The sequence below is a fragment of the Alexandromys fortis genome, unplaced genomic scaffold (genome assembly GCF_014885135.2).
Source record: "Alexandromys fortis isolate MF-2015 unplaced genomic scaffold, M_Fortis_MF-2015_v1.1 scaffold_68, whole genome shotgun sequence".
Lineage (NCBI taxonomy): Eukaryota > Metazoa > Chordata > Mammalia > Rodentia > Cricetidae > Alexandromys > Alexandromys fortis.
In genome coordinates, this window is record NW_026067948.1 from 4,674,467 (window position 1) to 4,696,791 (window position 22,325).

The 22,325-nt window shown below is 45.5% G+C and overlaps 1 protein-coding gene across 6 annotated transcripts in view; it reads left to right on the plus strand.

The window, feature by feature from the left end:
• St6galnac3 (ST6 N-acetylgalactosaminide alpha-2,6-sialyltransferase 3) overlaps positions 1–22,325 on the plus strand; it is a 463,655-nt gene that overhangs the window by 164,805 nt on the left and 276,525 nt on the right. For all 6 annotated transcript variants that reach the window (XM_050149449.1, XM_050149447.1, XM_050149444.1 and 3 more), the window contains one exon: positions 10,261–10,455. In XM_050149449.1, the coding sequence (XP_050005406.1) occupies positions 10,261–10,455 (195 nt within the window). The remainder of the gene's footprint in view (positions 1–10,260; positions 10,456–22,325) is intronic.

Consider the following 22,325-nt stretch of genomic DNA (forward strand, 5'->3'; position numbering starts at 1 on the left):
GAAGTTGTGGCAAAAATACCCCACTGAAGCACTCTACTTCTTTCTCCCGCATTCCATTTAGTTTTCCCCGCCTAGCTAAGTTCTGCGCTGCTATAGGTCCAAAGCAGTTTCTTTATTCATTATTGGTAATCACAGCACACAGAGGGGGCTCCCACATCAATAGTCTACCTTTTATTAGCACTGTCTTGTTGCTAGGAAGCATTCCAAAGGCTCTTGATATTTAGCCACTCATTTTAAACTTTCAAGTAATCATCTTGGGTAGGTACCATTGTGGAATGTGATTCTAACTAGGCAAAGGTGTGTCACTTTTGTTTATGCCAGGGAACGTGACTTTAACTGTGTAAAGGTGTGTTACTTTTGTTTATGCTGTGGACTGTTTAACTGTGTAAAGGTGCGTTACTTTTGTTTATGCTGGGGAATGTGACTTTAACTGTGTAAAGATGTGTTATTTTTGTTTATGCTGGGGAATGTGACTGTAACTGTGTAAAGGTGTGTTACTTTTGTTTATGCTGGGGAACGTGATTGTAACTGTGTAAAGCTGTGTTACTTTTGTTTATGCTGGGGAACGTGACTTTAACTGTGTAAAGGTGTGTTACTTTTGTTTATGCTGGGGAACGTGACTGTAACTGTGTAAAGCTGTGTCACTTTTGTTTATGCTGCATTTAAAGATGTAAGGCTGTGTGTTTAATTTTGTAAATACGTGTTGCATCTGTAGCTCCTTGCCTGCCTGAGGCACCTGATTGGTCTGATAAAGAGCTCAATGGCCAATAGGTAGGCGGAGGAGGGATGATAGGTGGGGCTGCCAGGCAGAATAAATTGGAAGAGACATATAGGCTCACATAGGAGAGAGAAGAGCAAGAGAAGAAGGAGACAATGAGGAACACCCCCAGGGAAAGAAGCAGAAGCCAGCCATCCAACCAGACATAGAGAAGCAGTGAAAGTTAGGAATACAGAAGGAGCAAAGGTAATAAGTCCTGAGGCAAAATGTAGATAAAGAAAAACAGGTAAATTAAGGTAAAGTTAGCTGGAAAGGAGCCTAAACCAGGCCGAGCATTCAAAACGAATAATGAGTCTCTGTCATGATTTGGGAGGCTGGGTGGTAAACTGAAGAAAGCCTGGTACAGGGTCCTCTTCTCTGCCCAGCTGGGAAAAGAGGCACAAGGAGCCTAAGCAGGTGACCAAGGTGACCAAGGCTCTGTAACGTAACCCCGCCATCCTGAAAAGCTGTCTCCATAGGAAAAGCATGAGCTGTACTGCCTGACGCTCACCGGGCACACGGCTCTCTGCACCGTGCCCTCCCCTAAGAAAGTGACGGATTGCCCTTCTCTGTGTAGTGGGCTCCGTGGCCCCTGTCGTGCCGCCTGTGGTAGATTTTCCCTTCAACTGCTTTCCCCCAGAGCCGAGCTCTGAAAAAGCACAAATTCCTGTGGTCCCTTTAGGAGAGGATGTTGCTCTGAGCAGTCTGCTGGTGACAAGTCCCACTTAGCCCCCTGGCGCTGTCCTCACTGAAATGCTCCCCACTTCCCCCCAGTGTCTTACCGCACCTCCACAGCATGCTCCGGGGCAGGAGGAGGAGAAAGGAACTGTGTGCGAATTTTCCCTCTGAGGGAAAAATCCATTTCTCCTCGTAATGAATCTGGATATTTTCAGCTAATTTAGCTTTCTGTTGAGCAGACACTAGCATCCCCCCACTTCCTTCTCCCCTTCATTCCTTTGTTTTCTCAGCTGCTTTCCACTCAGTTGGAGGCACTGCTCTGTGCTGTCACGTGAGGACTCTCCATGGGCCTCCTACTCTGTCCCACCTGACTCTCATTCCTATGCCAGGAGCCAGGCTGTGAAGCAAGAGGACTGTAGAGTGGAAACACCTGAAGTTGAGGTGATGGGGATGGTGGGAAGGGACCGGATGGAATGGTGGTGCAGGTGTGATCTAGGTAGCAAGATTGGAAACATGGACAGGAATAGGGGAAGAGGCAGCATTTATCCTTTCTTCTGGACGACAGAGAGTCATGAAAAGATCAACTCTGCACTATGAGGGTGTATGGATTCGGAAAAAGAGGAGGTCCCAGTAGGTGATGACATCACTGCCAGATGCACACATGTTTGGGTTGTTTTGATGGTTCTCGGCAGGACTTCTGTAAGGATACATGGACCGTAATAAGTGGCTGAGAAAGAAGCTGAAGTACCTCTCTTCCCTCAGACCAGGGACACACAGAGGAGCTTAGGCAGGGCTGGAGCACGTTCTTCCTGTGTGTACAAGAGTTCAAGGCGAAGAAAACCACACAGGCCTTTCCTCTTGGCAGTCTTATACGACATTGGTAGCATGCTAACACCTGCTAATAGGAAAACAATGAAGAGGATGAAGCGGGGAGGGTGGTGAGTTCAAGACCAGCCTGGGCTGTACTTCGCTTGGGATTTAGCTCCGATGGTAGAGTGCTTGCCTAGTGATCGGGAAGCCTTGGGTTCAGTCCCCAGTACCTCCTAAGTAGGGAGGTGTATGCCTATAATCTCATCACACAGGAAGTGGGCACAGAAGTATCAACGGGAGTTTAGGGCTTTCCTCAGCTATGGAGTAGTTGGAAGCAGCTTGAGACAGCTGAAATAGCATCTTGTGACAATGACAGGGGCTTTGAAAATTCCCAGACACTGCGGTGGTCTATACCAGAGCAAGGCAGAGCACTGTTCTGACTTGGGTGATGGAGGCGCTCCCAGGGCCCTATCCCGACTGAGAGCTAAAGGAAGCTAAAGGTTCCCAGGGACAGACAGTTGCTCTTCTTGAGGGGTGTGGCCTCCTTCACGTGGTTCATCCATGCTCCACCCAATGGGTCTATAGCCTTGTGCTTGTAAACAGTATCCGTGTATTCTGTGGTTTATTAAAAAGACGAGGTTATGAAGTTGGGAGGAGTTTGTAGGAGCTTTGGGAGGAGTTAGAGTGGAGTTGGGGTAGATATGATAAAATACATTATATATTAATATACATTAAATTATTAAATCTTAAAACCTTAAGGTGTTTTCCCCCAAAGGGGAAGGAAATCAGAAAATGTGCGTGCATATTAATGACTGTGGGGACGTTTCTGCACTGTGGTTTGAACGCAGGTCAGAAGACTGTGTGCTCACCTCATTCGCCATTCACACAACTCAGAAGGTTTGGTATGTTCCAGCCATTTAGAGGCCTCCTTTGGAGTAAAACCAGACTTCTGGGGAAAGCTGTGGTCATATATGTTTTGTTCTCTCTCTATGACTTGGCTATCCGCCCAGAACAGTTAATGGCAGAGGTGGCTTTGAACTCTGTGACTTTGGACTTTGCCTTCCGTATTTTGAATTCCTACTGACTAAATCCTTGTCAGGTAGAGGCACACTGACAAGCATCCCAGACCTTAAAGGGAGGGGGTTACTGGCCTGAATGAATGTGTCGTTTCTTCTAGCCCGGCCTCCTTTCTTCTTAGTTGCCATGTGAAGTGACAGACGTTCCCTGGACCCTCTGAGAGAGCCCGCGGATTGCTGTTCATGTTCTTCCTCATCTCCCCCCCCCTTCCCCCACCTCCCGCTCCCATCCCCTTCTGACTCCAGGATTCCTCTCCCTATTCTCATGTTGCATGTACACTCTCCCTCCTCTCCTGCCTTTCCTCGAGCCTCTCCCCCTGTCTTATGGACCCTTTCCGGTTTCCCAGGTTGCACACGCTGCCCGCCCCCACAACCTTTTGAAGATGGGTTCTGTGTAGGAGCGAGACTGAGCAGTGTTTGTCTGAGCCCGGCTTTATTCACTGTGATGTAACATTTCCAGTTCAACTCATTTTCCTGAAAATTTTGAAATTGGTTTTTTTTTTTTTATGGCTGAATAGAATTCCAGTCTGTAAGTACCACGTTTTCATTATCCATTTAGGTGCTCGAGTATATATTTTGTGTCACCACAAAGCAGTTCGCCTACTAGCAATGTTCTAAGTAAGATCCAAGAGTTATGGGACTGAGCAGCCGAGGCGAGAAGTCATAGCCGTCCCATCTCATGGTGCCTATGGGTGCCTGAGGTAAGACAAAAGGTGCCGGTGTCTGGCGGAACAGAGGATTACTTTAGTTTCTCTCCCGGCTACCCTAGGCTTCCTTATTGCTGTCTTTATAATGCTGGGAATAGAGCCAGATTTAGGGAAAATGAAATAATTTGTCCACAATTACTGATTTCAAAGGAAGTATAATTACTATGCTTCATGTCGGTCTCTTAATCTTCCATATGGATTAGATATCTGGCTTATTGATACTATGTTTCAAAACCTATTTAGGGCTGGTACTGGCTCTTTTCTGACCAGTTCTCTGAGAGCATCCTTGCTGGTGTGAATTGTTTGGTTTGAATAGCAATGGCCCCCATAGGGTCGTTTGTTTGGATGCTTGGTCATTAGGGAGTGGTGCTAATTGAGGGATTAGAAGTGGCCTTGTTGGAATGGGTGTGGCATTTTTTGGAGGAAGTATCTCACTGGGGGTGGGCTTTGATTTTTCAAAAGCTCGCACCAGGCCCAGTGGCTCTGTCTCCTGCCTTCAGAGCCTGATGTAGAACTGTCTGCTACCACGCCTGCTTGCGTGTTGCCGTGTTTCCTGCCCTGTTGCTACTAGACCACACCCCTGAAACCGTGAGCAATCCCCAGACAAATGCTTTCTCTTGTAAGAGTTGTCCTGGTTGTAGTCTCTTCACAGCAATAGAAGGTTGATAAGACAATGGTAATCAAAGACTTCATTAGTGCGCACACTGAACTCGGGCTCTAACATTAGACTAGGATCTCAGTTCCTTGGTTTTCCAATCTGCTGTCTGTGTGCACAGGTGGGCCACTCAGCCTCAGGTCTTCATGCTTGTCTGGGAAACAGATTACCTAAGCAGGCTGCAGTGAGATTGTGTTAGGATCCTCTTAAGACTCAAAGAACTGCTTTATGGGAGCATGCCTTTAATTCCAGCACTCAGGAGGCAGAGGCAGATGAATCTGAGTTCAAAGACCAGCCTCTACAAAGCAAGTTCCAGGACAGCCAGGGCTGTTACAAGAGAAACCCTGTCTCAAGAAACCAAAATAAACAAAAGATTGTGGTACTCAGCCCTGCGTCAGTCCTGGACTTGAGTGGCCCACTGGGTGCCCTGAGTGTGAGGAAAGGATGGTCTCAGAGTGAGTGTCGCTGCTCTCCACTGGAACCTTCACGGCCATTAGGGGCGTTCAGTGGAGTGTCCTGTCTCACCAGGACATTGCACCTTTTTATTACCACTTTTCTGACTGCTCATCAAGAAGCCAATTTGGAGCTGGACAATGGTGAAAAATTGAGCCACACTGATGACATGTTTCAACCTGAGGGAAGAATTGTCATTAGACATGACCACCAATAAGCAATAGCGAGGGACAAAACCAGGCTGAGAGATGACCGGACAGTCACAAACAATCTAACTGGCATTGCGTTTTAAATGTATTGGGAGGCAAATTTCAGCATATGAGAAATAAGAACCCTTCTGAAATTCACCTCCTTTTAATCATCATGCAGTGTCGTCATTTAACTAGAAAAACGCGCATTCTCTCAATGGTCATTTATGAAGGGGACCTGGGATGAAATTAGCATCTGACTAGGTTAAATAAAGTCGGTATTGCATGGTGAATGGTTAATTCTGTGAAGGAAGGATAAAGACATCACTGAATGTGGCCTGTGAGTTCTGTAGGGGCACAGACTGGGTTCTTTCCCCTCCTTCAGGAAGTCCCCATGGAGTCTGTTTTGAAATAAGCGTTTCCTGCTATATAAAGTCTGATACATTGTATTCCAGCTCCAGAGAAAGAGCAAATGGAATGTCACATTTTCTGATGTAGATTTCTAAAGCACACAGGGGATTAAATTCTAAATGTCTCAGCTGCCAGAGGCCCCTTCAGACTTCCCCCAAATGAGAAACAAAGAAGGAATGAACTTTCCCTGAAGCAATTCATCAGATCTACTTGGGCACAGTGGCATCCTCTTGAGCTCATAAGGATAAGTTGCCCCAAGTAATTCAAGGGTTTGCAGCTGCTTGGAATATTGGAGAAAGGTTTCTCTGGTCTTTAGCATGCTTTTCCCATGGCCTGATGAGTTCTTGCCCACTAGCTAGTTAATATCCATCAAGAAGGCAACAGTTAGGAGCCAGTAAGTTGGGTCTGTTGGGTAAAGTGCTTGTAACAAGCATGAACATTCAAGTTCGGTCCCCAGAAGCCATGTAAAAAGCAAAGCCACACAGAATGAACCCCTGGTTACCAGCATCGGAGAGAGACCACAGAGATGGGAGGACTGGGGGCTCATGGCTGGCGAGCCCAGCTGAATCACTAAACTCTGCATTCAGTGAAGGACCTTGTCTCAAAAGTGTGGGGAGGGATTAGTAAGATGTCCTGTCTGGCTTCTGTGTGTGTGTGCATATACACAATCACATCTGGCTTCCTCTTGTATGTCTCCCCCACACAATCACTTTGTGTGACTTCTACACCCAAACACACAATCACACTGTGACCTCTGGCTTCCGAGTGCTTACACATGTACACAGTATGTACGCGTTTATGTACACAAAAGAATTTAACTGAAAAAAAAAAGAATTTAACTGACTCTAGCAACCTAATAACGCCTTCCATTTTTAGAGTCTGTTGTCTAGCGGTGTTCGAATTTTTCACTCATTGTAATCTTGGTGCGTCTGACCTTAGAGGAATGGTTGTTTTTATATGTTTTGTTTTGTGCGTCATGAAACATCTGTTGGACCAAGCCTTTCACATGTCTACTGGCAAGTATTCACAAGTATTGACTTTTATTTTCTCGAGTCTAATTTGGTGGTTCTTTTATCTTCAAGTTGTTCTGATGTTTTCTGCTGCCCCCCTGTCTGTGAAACTGATCTTCTGAGTGTTGACTAGCACATGGCAATTGCAGAATAAATTTTTATGATCAGTTTAGCATAATCTGTCAATCATAGTGTACATAGCGGCCTTATCAAATGTTCTAACGATTCTGACAAAAAGTGGCCCACGCAATCGCTTCTCCCGCTTCCATAGGTGCCCTATTTGACAAGCAAGGCCTGAACTCTCCCTCCTAAGAACACCAGACCTCCCTTCCTCTGGGCCCCTTAATCACCCAGGCAGCCTCCCTTAACCTCATTTGACACATGATATTTCATTATCTGCTTTCCCTGCCAACTCTTGTGACTCTTGGAGGTTGTTCTGCCTGGTTGATTTCATTTTCTTTCTCAGAACCTTCCCTAGTCCAAACTCGGTATGAATTCCAAGGTGTGGCTACCTTTATGTGCGTCGTGTGCATTGGTGCTCAGTTCACTTCGCCATCCTCGGTGTCTCCTGCAGATATACACGCATGCTCTCTGCATGCAGCCATGTGTGTGCCCGAGTGCCCAAACCATGGTCTTCACTGTGGCTCTGGTGTGGCAGAAGTGACTTCTAGGGAACACACATCTGTGTCAGGGCCTGTTGTCCCTGCCTTACAGAGCTTCAAGTTACACCTCCTCTGAAGTTCCAGGATGGTTTGTGTCAGTGCGTTACTCCCATGCAGAACAAGGGTAGCATCGCCTTAGACAGAGGGAGAAAGAACCTGGCCACCATAACGTAGCAGAGTGGGGGGCTGGAGGTCTGAGCTATGAAAAGACGACCCCCGGCCCTGTGAATACAGTTCCAGGTACAGTGAGAGGGGCGGTGCCTGCTCTCCACCCGGTAGCCCATCCACTCTTGGCTCATTTTAGCTCCTTGAGTAGCCCAGAGACAGGCGTCTGTTCCAGGGGCACAGGCTTTTGCTACCCTGACTTCATTCTGTTCTGAAGTTTCTCTCTCGAAAGTGGTTGGCTTACTTTTGTCTCCTGCAGGTATTCTGTAGGCGTGGCTGTTGTTGGATTAGGAAGGATCCTCTGTGCCTTTGTCCCCAGGCCTCCAGCTGTGCAAGTTCAGCTGCTAAGAGAAGCAGAGGGCCTGCTGGGTTCAGGAGTAGACAAGAGCGCACAGATCACGTCTGGGGCTCCTTCGGAGCAGCTGTTGGTCTGAGTGGTGACAGAAAAGTGTGACTGGCCTCTTTGGTTTTATTGAGCCAGCTCCTGGTCTGTGCCCCTTTAAGCTTGTTAAGATCCATCACGTCATTTACGCTGTTACCTTGACACATTGCAGGGTTGTGGACATAATGATTCTACAGAAGAGCAAATTAAAACGTTTCTTCATGATTAGAAGGTTAAATGAGGGAAGGCTGTGGTAGTTAGAGGGGGAGATAAGGGGTTCTGAGGAGGCAGAGCTCAGGGGACTCTTGGGTGATTAGAAAATTAGGCTGGCTAGACAGAGGAATGTGGGTTTTACAAATTATAGGAGCTGAGCAGGAATCGAGAAGTGACGGTCGCGGTCGCTCTGGGTGCTGGCTCTGCTGCCTGGCTTCAGCTGTGAGCCAGGAGGTAGATTTCTGTTCTCCCTTGAACTTCTGGAGCTAATTACCCCAGGGAAGTAGCAGGCCCCAAACCCATCAGTGATGGCGGAAGGCCGGCCACTCATCTTCAGCTGCTCTGGTTTTCCTTCAGCTTGAGTCCAACTGAGAGCGGAACCCAGTTAGTTAGGGGCCAGCAGGGGCAGGTCGCAGCTGCTGTTCCTGCCTCTGCTCCCAGTTCTCTTCTCTCTTCTGCTCTCACTTTGACTTTCTCTCTGACTTCATGACTCCTGAGCTTCCGGTCCACCAAGAAGAGCACCAAAAGAGCCAAGGGTGTTAGCATCTAGCTCCCTGGATAAACTAGTGCGTCCACAGTGACTTCAGCAGGATTCTCCTCTAACACTGTTGTTGTTCTAGGCTCAAGGTCAGCTCTGAGTTTTGTGTCTGCCACTAATGTCCCCTTCTGTGTAAACTGAGAATCTTTCTTGAATCTCACGGTCACTGCTGCTCCGGTTTCTGTCCTTGGTTTGCAAAACCTGTACTGAAAGACCACCCTCCTACTCATTTCTAAGCCCTCCCTGTTCCAAAGTACCCTGAGCCATGCTGAACTATGACATAGCTTTCGTCTTTAGAAATCTCCAGCAAAAAGTCCGCTTTGGCTTCCGGCCATCTCCCAGACTCGGGGCTCACATTTTAGCGCAGTCCCCAGCGTGGCCCGTCATAGTTTATCACTGTGCTGGCCGCTTTCCTTCTGCTAAGAGACGGATGGATTCCCACAGATAACCCATGCTTTCTTGTTTCCGTGCCTGTTTTTTCCATCTAGAAAGATCTGCTCACACGTGCCTACCAATCAAAACAGGCCTTTTATCAAGCTCCATCTTGAGTGTATATCACGCTCTCTCTCACCCCGCCAGATGCAGTTTTCCGGTTTTTCTTCCTTTGCAGCCCATCCGAGGGGGCATGCTCTTGGGCTATTTGCTGTGTGGTCTTCTCTCATCTGGTGCTTAAGATTTCGAGTTTACATGGTGGGCACAGGTGGCCTTTCTGTTGGTAGAACCCTCTGGGTACAGTTCCAGAAGTGTGAGGTGGGAATGAAGCTGGGTCGGTGGAGGAGCCATGCCTTTTCCCGCAAGTGTTTGCTGCATTTCTTGTATATGATGTAAGGTGTAACATACTATGCAGAGGACGTGGATTCAGAGAGTCCCGTGACAAGGACATCCACTGGCTTCAGGAATTGAGAATCATGTGGTAGAAAAAGAAATGGTCACAATTATACTTTGAGAAAATACAGTAAAGAGGCCTTTAAAGCAAGGGTTCTCAGCCTGTGGGTCGTGACCCTCTGAGGGTCGCTTATCAGATATTGACATTATGATTCAGAGCAGCAACCAAATTGGTAATGAAGCAGAGATGAAAATAATTTTACAGCTGGAGGTCACGAGAACGTGAAGAGCCGTATTAAAAGGTTACAGCGTTAGGAAGGCTGAGAACCAGGGCTTGAGTAAAGGGGATGAGACTTCACCTCTGCTGGGGCTGGCAGCTTGGTGGTGGAAGGGTGGGGGAGGGAGCTGAGGACGCAGAAGGGTCTCCTATGGTTGGGTGTCTGGTTTGAGTTCTTAAGATAAAGGATGGCAGGTAAGGAAGAGGGAGGGGGGCTGGGAGAGTACAAGACACTTTCTGCCCCTGCTCACCCAAGGATGGCTTGTTTCTGCTCCAACTGAGATAACCTACAAGACCAAACCCTTTGATTCTTCTTAGAGACACCCACCTCCACCCTGCCCGCCCCACCCCTCCTCTATCCCACCTCCACCCTACTCCCACTCCCCTCCCTCTCTGGAGGCTGCCGCTAGTTGAAGGTCACTCACTGTCCTTTTCTTCTCCACTGTGTTACAGAAGAAGTCTGTGGTTGTGGCGAGCTTCACAGCGCTGTGCCTCTTGCTGCTGGCCATGCGCCTCGTCAATGACATGAATTTCCCTTTGCTTCTGAGCTGCTTTGGACAACCCGAGACAAAATGGATCCCACTGCCCTACACATTCAGGCAGCCTCTTCGGATTCACTATGGATACATCAATGTGAGGACCCAAGAGGTAAGACTTGAGAGGGTTACCTGGGAGAGTATCCATGGCAACTGTTTGCCAGCAGGAGCAAGATGGCTTCGGAGTCATTGCATTTACCCATTCTGTCCCACTGAGATTCTTTGGGTCCCTGACAACTTTTTTTCTGTTTTCTATTCTTAGCTACTTCTGGACACATGTCTAAAATCCTTCACCCCCTCCCACATCAAACCATCAAATCACTGGCTTCCTATGGAGTTGAGGAAGCAATTACCTGTTTTCCTGGTGGCTTGAAGCTTAAATACATATCTCTCCGTTTAGATGCTCTGATCAGTGGCGACCAGCTGGAGAACCGACTGGCTTTATTTCCTGTAGGTCACTTGGTTGGCGACAGCTCTTTATAGAACTAGAGAAAAGCATCTGTCTCTTTATAACTCTGACATCCTTAGACCTAGAGCTGAAAAAAAAAAAAAAAAACGGGAAGCTGAATTTTAACATTTGCAGTGGCTGCAGAGATAATGGGATTTAACATCTTCCCACATTTAAAGGGGTTAAAACCCTCTAAATCCTGCGGTTGCTGAACTTTTAAATCTTTGTAACCAATTGGTGTCCCAGGTGAGGGTGGCTGTATATTGACAGCTAGGAAGAGTACACTATTCTGGAAGGGTGTATGTGTGGGTGTGCACACCCACAGACACACACACGCACTTGCCTAAAAGCCAGGAGACACGCCTTGGACAGTTTAGGATCAGATTCTCGGGGCTGTGTGTGCACTTTTTGTTTTGGTTGTGAGGTGAAGTCTCTGATCTAGAGCTCACCATGTAAGGTACACTGACTGACCAGGAGTCCCAGGACCCACCTGTTTCTGCCTCCCCAGGGCTGGGATCACAAGCATGCGCCACCAAACTAACAATTTGTTTTCTGTTTGAGAATTTCACATGTGTTTTGATTGGGTCCATTCCAATGTCATGTAGTCCTTTGGAACCTCATAGAGTACCACTGGCTTGATCTGTGTGGGCTGAGGCCCCTGTGAGTTCTTCTGTACAATGGCCCTTTGTGTTCAGAGCGCCTTTCATGGCAGCCCGTCTGCCCTATGAACGAAAATTCTCAGGACCCTAACTTAGGTGCTCATGTTCACGTGGAAAAGACTTCAGAGTTTTGTCTCATGAAGTACAGGACGGGGGAAACCCCTCAAATGATGAGGAACAAGCAGAGCTAGTGAAGCTGTTCTCAGTCATTTTCGTGGGGATGGGGTAAGTGGGAGGCATGGCTAGTGTTGATTCAGAGTCAAGCCTGTTTGAAGTTGCTGGTGACAGGTTCAGTCACCAGGGCATCCCAGCACTGAGGAGAATCTGGGGGCCGGAGCCTGCTGGAGAATGGCTCTTCTGTGGCCGGTGGTGCGCCCGAGTTGTCGCTTCCTGTTCATTTCACTCTTTGAACATTGTTTTCGTATCTCCTGGATTTATAGACTGTTTATTAGACCTTTATAGTTGAGGGGGAGGCACCGTTAATAATATACAAATTCCTCAGAGTCTTGCTGGATGTGCATCCTCTAATTGGTTTTAAATTAACTTTGGGAAGTCTCTTGTTTGAATTTGTCGCGTGTCCTGATAAATTGATTACCTGTATAAAAATGTGTCTTTTACGGAAGAGCTCGCCTCGCTCTTGTCTCTCGTTACTTTTATGTCTGGCTGTCACTTAATATTCTGTTACTCTGCAGTTATGGGTTAATCATTTCACAAGTGCCTGTCACAGGCTGAAAACGGAGCGTATGGATAAAGTACCTCATGAATTATGCCCATGAGCAATGTACCCACTGGATGGTAAAGCCCTGTGATGTGTCTCAGTATTAGTGAATCAGGTTTTGGAGTAGCCTCTCCTTCCTATTGCCATAGACTCTGCCCTGCCTCCACTCCTGTGGTGAACTGTACCCTCGTAAACCATGAGCTCAAACATCTCCCTTAAATTTCCTATTTTCAGGTATATTCAGTCACAGCTATGAGAATAACTAAGACAGATCTCCATGTAAAATTACAGTTAAATACATTTCTTATGCTTTCCTTAGGGTAGCCTGTGTATCGACATGAGTGTTGGTCATGTCCCTGGATGAGGGGACAACAAAGGGAATTGCTTCTGTGTCTGTGCTCTTGGGGTGTCATGACTTGAGGATCTCAACATTGATTCCGCTACCTAACACTCAGGTCTCTGACTTTGATTCTTGAAGGCCTTCTCATCATCCCTCATACTTAATGTACTCATCCCAGGGAAAGACTGTTGGGAGGATATTATTTAGAAAGGCCCAGTGCACAGCCTTCTGGAGGTGAACAGGGGTCGCAGAAGGGGGGGGGGGGGTAATGACCCAAGTGTAGAGGCTAAATAGATGTCTTTGTATTTAGCCTAGAGCTTTGTTTCTTGCTCTCTGAGGAGTCTGTTGAAGGTGGTAGCAAATCCCTTCCAGCATGGCTGCAGAGAGTCGAATGGAACGCGCAGTAGGTTCCTCCCACCTCCCTTTCTTCTCCAAACCTGTGCAAGCTGATTGTTGAGGAAGGGAGTCTTGAGACAGTCTTGAAATCAATGCCACTCACTGGGTGAGGACTGAAGTCTTGGATGTCTTTGCTGGCCGCCCCTGCTGTATCTCCTGTAACTCATGACTGACCCATAGCTTCTCAGGCTTCCCTTACTATCTCAGTGTTATCCATAATGCAATCTCACTAAAATGGTTTCGATTTTTAGTAAGGAAGTGTTTGTATTAGCTTAAACTTTAAGATTATAGTTCATTATTAAGACGGGACAGGAACTTGAGCAAGACCGGAGTAGAAAACACCAAGGAACACAGCTTACTGACTAGTTTTCCAGCTGGCTCAGTGAAGCTCTGCCCTGCCTAAGAAGAGTGCTGTCCACACTCCTATTAGTCACGATCAGGAATCTTCTCCAGACGTTAGGTTAGTCTGATCTGGGCCATTCTTGAGTTAGGTTCCTTCTTTTCAGGTAGTTGTGTCAAATCTACAATTGAAACCCAACCAGCACAATCCACTTCTTGTCAACTTGAGATAGTCACACACACATCACTATTAAGTCATAACCTTTCCTTCCCTATTTGTCACCAAGATCTCATGGTTAATATCATAATATAAAATACAACAGAACTTTGAAAGCCACAGAGTATTTTAAAAATTATATAAATATTTTTAAGAGTTAAATATGAGGAACCATTCTGTGGTATAAGGGCAGAGTAATTCTATTATCCACACACATTGAACATGACTTTAGAAAGATTTGTCATCCATAGGTGTTTAAAAAACGATATATACTTACACTTGCCATTATTCTGTAAACGCCATTGTTTCCTAAGCATTCATCTTAAATTAATCGTACTAGATAGGGCAGGATAAAGGATCTAGACACTTGCCCCATTTGGTTCGAGGCATCATTGTTCCTCTTGTTGAGGTCATGGCAAATGAAGGGAAAAGAGAGAGATTCACCTTGGGCTGGGTTCCAATCTTAGTTTTCTACCATGGACTCAGCCACTGTGGTGGCATTCTCCGATGTGACCTGGTGTGAAGGCAGACATTACCTAGGGCAAGCCACACCCGTAGGGCATTGGCATTGGCTACTGGAGAATCCATCACTGATGACCACGGGAGGCTACACTTAGACTTTCTGGTGACCAGCTTCATGGCAGCCGTCCTCCTCAGATCTGATCAGAGAACCAGAATGTGCTAGAACTGGGTGGAGGTTGGTGTTTGGAAAAGAGTGCCCTTTTCTATGATGTTCAGGAACCTAGAACACAGCAGGCAAGACTAGGACTGTGTTTTCAGTCTCTTTAACAATTTAACTAGGCGGAATTGCATCTCTTTAAAACCCGAGAATCTTGGAAAGGCTCAAGTAGACAAAATACGAAGACTTTGCAGCAGTTCCTCTGATAGACAGGCCATGCTAGTCTAATTATAGATGCACATACCAGATTGGTGTTGCAATAGAATTTCCTAAATTGTGGTTATTGTAACAATTAAGGAACAAAGCTGACTTTCTTGGCAATAAAAGAACATGCTCACCACATTCAAATAAATGTGCACTTGTAACTAATGCTGGCATGAATGGATTTTTTATGTTTGGATATAGAGGCTTTAGATTTTACAGAAGTATATGGAGAGCAATTATATGCAGATGTATGCTCTCAAAATTTTAAACTGATCAACTTAATTGTTAAAGTTTGGGTATTCCCATTTGTGTAATTATAAAGAAATTTCAACTCTTCAGTTACTTTACAGAAAGAAACAAATTAATGTCTAATAAAGGTTGCTTATTTGTGAAACATGCAGGTTGGGTTTTTCATTTTAAACCTGACTTTTCATTTTTCTAAGGACTTTGAGTGGTGGGGGAACGATTTTATTTCTCAGGCAGGCTGTGAGATAGCAAACCCTCACTCGGGAAACACATCTCGGGACAATGGAAGACAAAATGCAAAGGTGGAGAGGATTGATACCACCGAGGGTTGAGACAGTTCCAGGGTGACCTTGTGGCTCGTGACACAGGAACATTACACTTAGCTCTGACTGTCAATCTGACAAGTCTTTTCTCATGGTGCAGAGAGCCTCAGTGAGGAACTGTCCAAACTGTGGTGGTGGGCGGGCATGCCTGTTTTCCTGTTGGAGTTAATTCAGATGGGAACTCCCACCCTGCATGTGGACAGCAACGTCCTGTTGGCTGAGTCAGGGGCTGTGAAGAAGGAGCCAGCTGAACAGTGAGGATGCATTCCTCCTTCTCCTCCTCTGCTCTTGACTGGAGTGCAATGTGACCCAGCTTGTTTTAAGCTCTTACAGACTTGACTTCTCAGCCATGATAAAGTCCTTCCCCCTAGGTTGCTTTTGGTCAGTGTTTTCTCACAGAAGCGGAAGTGGACCTAAGACGGGTAGTCAGGAGCAGGATGGAGCAGGTGGGAGAACCTGGGGAAGCCAGGAGAAGAGCAAGCGAGAAAGAATCTGCATTGTCTCTGAGCCCATGAACAAGGCACTGCTCCCAGAACTCCAGTGATCTCTGACGTCTGTATTGATAATCCAGTTGCCTTATATTTTATAGTTCTGGTTCGCTTTCATTGATCTGCTCCCTTCCGTTCTAATTTTCTCGCCACTGATGGGCTGCTGCTCTGGTGTGGAGTGCCTTCACCTTCGCCATGCAGACCACACAGGTGGTCACTTTTAATCATGCTCCATTCTGTTGCTTTGACATGGACACAGCGCGCTATGTCAAGGGATTCAGAAGGCACGCCTGATGCTCTGATATTTCAGAGATGGAAATTAAGCATGCATTGGGTAACTCTGGGGCTGATTTTGCTAGAGTCAGGCATACTCTGTACAGTTGTAGAAATATGAACTGTTACGTAGTCATCCAGACTACAGGAAATGGAAAGGTGTTATGATGACCTAGGACGTGGATGAGGTCCTTGGAAAGGTCACACTTGTACTTGTGAACAGTGGTACATACAAAGGGAAAAATATATATGCGCCCATACTCACAAAACTATATTAATGTGCATTACATGCATTATGCAATATATACGTGAACCTGTGTTTAAATTCTACTTTCCTAAGTACAAACATGTATTAGAGTGCCCATACACTCTATATTATGTGAGAAAATGGTTAATCCATATGTTAGCCTTTTGTACAGTATGACAGTGCCTCATGAACCCGTCTACTCTCTGCTTGCTCTTTACTGTGGTCAGCTCCCCCCTACAGAGCACAGTGCTGACAAACTCAGATTAGTATTAGAAAATGAAGCAGCAAGATATAGGAACAAGGCCCAGGAAGAGCCATTCTGAACCATTCCCATATTTTCATTATAGTTTTCTTGCAACACTGTTGACAAGAACTCCTTTTTTCTTGGGGTGGTAGAATATTTAGAAAATGATTGGGTGGCCTATCATATTCCCACAGAGAGTGAGACCAAAACACTGAGAGAAGTAATACGTTGTAGAGAGACGTGAAGTCTGAGATGACGTTTCAGGTCCAGAGCCCAGCCGTGTCGGAAAACAGTCTTGCAGCTCTGCGGTTTTATGTAGAGAAGTCTATAAACTCTGCTTTCCATTTTGGCTAATGTTAACTTTTGTGTGACTTGCAGCCAAGAGACACAGCAAATGCATTGTTGTTTTCTAACCACACCCAGGGACCAGTAGCTCATCTTTGAGTAAGTTGCCCTCTAGAGAACAGCCAGCCAGCCTCCATAGTCTGAACTCTCAGACTTGTTGGGAGGCCAAACAGCAGAAGTCGCCCACCAGTCTGCTGCAGTGGCTGCAAGGCTGTGTGCACTGCTGGCCTTGTCGGTGTCTTTGTCAAAGATCGTGTGCCTAGGAGCGCGCTGCTTAGTAAACCCTCTGATTCTTAGAAGAGAATGAAGGCTTCAAATCCAGAGGCGGTCTGGACAACCCTGACCACTTAGGGAATCTCTGGCCATACGTGCCTAGCTGATAAATCATGCAGTCATAATACAATTATCAGGTAAAATTGTCGGTATTGCTGAGGCATCAGAAACCCCAAGAGATTGATGCTCACTTTACGTACCACATCTGTTACGGATGAAAGATCCATTAGTACCACAGTTTTTAATATAGTAATTGTTTCTCCAGGAAGACAGATGGGGATTTTATTCATTACTGATCCTTAGGTAGAAAAATGCTCATTTTCCAACTGTCACGTTACCATTCCTGAGAGGCCTATTAGAAATTCAAATATTTCATTTGTGATAAGAGAAGTAAAACAAAACAGTTCACCTTGATTAAAGGATTGAAAAAGTGATAGAATTGGGACCTGGTGTTAAAAGGTTTTTTTCACTTAGTTTTCCGCGAGCTGATAGGCTGGCAGAGTAACAGACAGGATTGATCCATTGGCAGTTATCCTAACCATGAGTGCTAGTCAATCAACACATTTAATGAGTGCTTACTGTGTTCCAACCCAAATGTGCCGAAGATCTTCAAGAAGATTTGAAGGTGAAGTTGACCAAGGAAGTGGACTCGTGTTCTGGAACAATGCCATCTAGAGAGTGTTGAATCTGTGAAGGCCAGCCGAGTCTCTGTCTTACATAACAGGATCATTCCATAGTTGTTAAGAATCGTGAACATTTACATAATTGCAATTAAACAATTGTGTAAGTGTCTGGAAGATGATTTGTCACTAAGTAGGTGACATTAAATTATGATTACTCATTTTTCAGAGTAAGCCATATGAAAGAAAACTTTTGATTCTAAATATTTTGTTGCAAAAGTAACCACACAGTTTCCACGTTAAGAGCTAGCCAACAAAGCTGGAGAAACGGCACATGTGATTACCTGGGCTCTTGCCCAGTAGACAGACCCTCCCCCACGAGGGCCATGGTTTGAGTGGTGTCCATCAAAGGCCCACCTGTTAAAGACTTAGTTCCCAGGGTGTCCCCACCGGACCTCTGCGAGGTGGAGCCTCATGGCAAGTGTTTAGGTCACTGAAGTTCTGCTGTGGATGGAAATTGTGAGCTAAGTATCTTCCTCTCCTCCTCCTACCTTTTGGGAGGAGGCGAGTAGTTCGCTCTGTTGTGTTGCATTGTTTGGAACCTGAGATGTGGCAACTCATCATGACAGGTCCCACAAGTGCCAGTCTTAGACAGGAACCTCCAATACCGTGAGCCAAAAGAAATGTTTGTTTTCTGTAAGCTATTTCAGGTGTTTTATTAGAGTAATATGAAGCTAGTACACCAAGTATTTACTGCATATTTTATTGATTTCCAAGGGAAAATGAAATTAAGAATTCTGATCAGGTCATACATAGTTTAAGATAATCCGACAACCTCCCACTGTAAGCCAGAACATGATGAATTAAACAAGAACACCTTAGCTAATGCCCAACAGCCCTTGTCTGAGAGGAGGGGATTCTTCAGGTCCCGGCAGCTGAGAGTGGGAAGAGAGAGAAGAATAAACACGGGAAAGGATGCTTCCTGGTGCTTTGTAGAGTTGAGTGAGGGGATTGGGTGGCATCAGCTCTGCAGGACAGAGAGTGAGGTCCTTAGATCCTCCCCTGCCCCACACACTAATGCTGAGCATTTGGAGTCTGGAGTTGGCACCCTGCAGGGAAGGGAGATAATGGAAATAGCACAAAATAGGCATATTTTTAGATGTGCTTTTTGGATAAGAAGGAATCATTTATGGCATGCTCGATCAGATCCTAGCGGTCTCCATGTTCAAATTTGATGACTTTCGTTTTTCTAGCACCCCCCAAAACTGAGAAATTAGCCCAGACGTGGCTCCCAGCCAGAGATAAACTAGGGCTGAGGACACTGCAGAGTCCACCAGGGAGGTGTTCACGTGACCTGGACACAGAGGACCCTCTAAGGCATCATCAAGGCTCATGAGATGCGCGAGAAACGGGGTGCGGAGTGTGCCGTGTTTGCGGCAGACGCTGCTATTGTCCCACTCAGTTTCCTGGCCCTTGCCCTGGGCTCCCATAATTCAGTGTTATTGCTCTGGTGTCGTCTTCAAATCTGAAATGTTCTGAATTCTAAACTGCCCCTGGTTTCGATGACAGAATAAAGTCACCATGGGCCTGTGCCCAAACTTGAAAGTGATGAATCAAAGCCTGGAAGCGGGAGTCTAACAAAATTACATAGCTTGCAGGATGTTTAAATACCTGGAAATTATGAGAATGGATTTATAAACAACCTCCGAGGTCCCAGGCAGTGACCCCTCTGTGTTCGCCAGTCCTCAGCGAGGACTGTTTTACTGGTTTAACTAAATTTCCACCGCCCGAGGTCACTACCGTGACACTGTGGGCAAGGGAAGAGACTGAGTGCATGCTGGTCACCTTCTCGGGGCCAGGAGTCCTCAGTTCAGGAAGTCCCCAAGTTCTCGGTCATGACTGGGTACACTACGTGCTAAGCCTTGGGTTGGTAAAGCAGAAAATGCTTCCCGCCCTGAAAGCCGAGAGCAGTTTGTGTAAAGCTGACAGAGGGGCACACATGGTGTGGAGAATTACTTCAACTTTTCAAAGATAGACGTAGATTTTGGAGCAGTATCTCAGAATATTAACTGGAAATTTATGTCTGTATTTTAAATCTGTGGTGGTACTTTTCACAAACATATAAAATTTTTTTCCACTGCAAAAATGTAATGCATTTATTACTAGAAAATATTTTAAAGCAATATCCATCCACGAAAATGCTCTTGGAGGTATTTCAAACATCAAAAACGTAGTCTGTCTAGATAAATATATTATTTATAATACTTTAAAGTGAGTATTCTCCAACTCGTAATGATCTTCTTCCCCAAAGAGGGAAAAGTGTGACTTTTACAGTTTGCCCCTGAGAAAAACCACAGCTCCCCTGAGACTGGAGTTGTGACTACCGTGGTGTGTTGTTCATCAGAATGACCCTTCGGCAGATGTCATGAAATAGCCTTTGCCTCAGCCTTTTTCTCACAGCCCATACCCCTAATCATGAGAAAAACCAGACAAATAGCAGATGCGGGGCTTTCTACTAAACATGCAGCCGCTGTCTTGGAGGCTTAGAGTCTGTGACCTTGCAGGGACCAGGAGGCTCCCAACAGAACTTATCCTCAGTGGGCTCCTGGAACATGGCAGGACCTCAGAGCTAAGCACAGTGGAACCTGGCTCTTTAGGCTGAATCGGGCTTTAGTTAAGGATGTTCAGTGCTGCGTCATGCCGTAACAAATGTTTATATCCACTCCCCCGAGAAGCCGAGTGGTGGAGCTCATGGTAACTCTCTACTGTTGATTGTTAGTCAAACATGGCTAAAACAGGCTTAGGGGTGGGTGTGTGTGTGTGTGCGCGCGCGTGCATGCTGTGTGCTCATGTGCTGTGTTTAATAACATATGTGTGTGTGCTGCATTTAATAACGTGAACAGCTAAATACCATGCTGAAAGACTTGTGTGTGGCGGAGTTGACTTTAAGCTTCTAGTGAGCATACAGAATGATGGCACTCATTATGACTGGACATTTTCATATGTGGCTGCTCTTTGAATTCGCCCTTCCTCCTTTTAGCCTTCCTGACCTTTCATTTCCTCTCCCTCTGGTCCTTTGTCTCCTCCTTTGCCTTCTGCTTTTGTCTCTTTCTCTCATATGCATGTAAATCAATACTCTATAATTAGAAGACACGGGGTTTATATTTGTCCTATCTCCTACTCCACCATCTCCAACTAGACTCCTCCTTTCATGGTCACTGGACCCCTCTTGTTTTCATTGTAGAAATCTTTTGCCTCCTTGGTGAGACTTTTTTTCCATAGCTTTTTGTTGGTGGTGGTTGTTCGTTTTTGCTATTGTGAATGAGATTTTTTTTTTTGTCTCGATATCTTTCTCTGCAAGATACTGCTTGATGCGTGGGAAAGCTACTACTGCTTCTGTTGTTGACACGTCAGTATTTTATTTCAGTTTTTATGAAAATCTTTATTTTATTCAGGTACTTCTGGTAGGGTCATTAGGGTCTTTTAAGCATAGGATGATGCCATCAGCAAAGACAGGTAATTCCACTTGTTTCCTTCCTATGTGTATCAGTTCCATTGCTCCTTCTCACCTTGTATAAGCCTGTATTTGAATGAAAGTGGGGTGACTGAATACCCTTGTCTCATTCCTGTTTTTATAGGCAATGCTGTCACTTTTCCTATGCAGTACGACGTTGACTAAATGTTGGTATATGCCTTTATTATGTTTCCATGTTTCTTACTTTCCACCTGGCTTTTATCATGAATCCATGCTGAACTGTGTCAAGAGATTTTTGATCATGTGATGTCTGTCTCTGGCTCTGTGTATGTGCTACATGTTTCATTTATTGATTTGCATATATTAGACTTATCTTCATATCCTATAATGAAACAAATTCATTCATGGTTATGATGTATTTTACACGTTGCTAAATTCTGTTTGCAAGTATTTTATTTAGAAATTTTGTATCTAAGTTGATCAGGGAAATTGGTCCATAATTGTCAGGTGTGTGCGCATATATATGTGCTTGCGTGTGTTTGTGCTTGCGTGTGTGCTGGTTTTGGTGTCAGGGTAATACTGTGCTCATAGAGTGAATTTGGTTGTGTATTAGGTTCTTTCATCAGAGTTTGTTGGTATGATAAAGTATTTCAACAAAAGCCACTTAAGAAGGAAGGTTTTATTTAAACCCACAGTTTGTCTGATACACATTGGTGGGGAAATCAAGGCAACGGGAGCTTGAAGCCATTGGTTGGTCTGTGACCACAGTCCTAAGAAGAGAGCAGTGCATGCGCACACATTAGTGTTAACTCTCGGTTTAGAGGGATCCCTTGCCCAGGGAATAGTCCCGCCCACAATTAAAATGGGTCTTCCTGCATTAACTACAGCAATCAAAGTGACCCCCCACAATCATGCTCAGAGGCCCACATCCCAGGGAGGCGGTGTCTAGATCCTGTTAACAAAACAACCACAGGAAGTTTCCTTCCTTTTGGATTTTGTGGCATAATTGGCAGAGCCTTGGTGCATCTCTTTAGAGATCTGGTAGAATCATCGGGGAATCTATCCAGCTCTGGGAGCGGCTTTGTTGGAAGAATCTCACTAGTTCAACTTCAGTCTTCCATTTGTGTAGTTGTGCTTAGGCTCAGATCCTTCCGGTTTAATTTCGGTTGTCGTATGTATGTAGGAATTCATCTCTTCTACATTTCTTTTCTTTCTGGAATACAGATTTTCAGGGTCTTCCTTCAAGGTCCTCTGGCTACTGTTGTCTGTCGCAATGTCCCCTTTCCATCACTAATTTTGCTGGTTTGGGTCCTCTCTGTTGGCTAGTACAGTGATGTTTGTGAATTTGCTTATCTTTTCACAGAATCAGGTCCTTGTCTCATTGATTCCTTGTCTTGTTATTTTTCATCTCCATTTTATGGATTTCTTCCACATCGTTATTCTTCTTA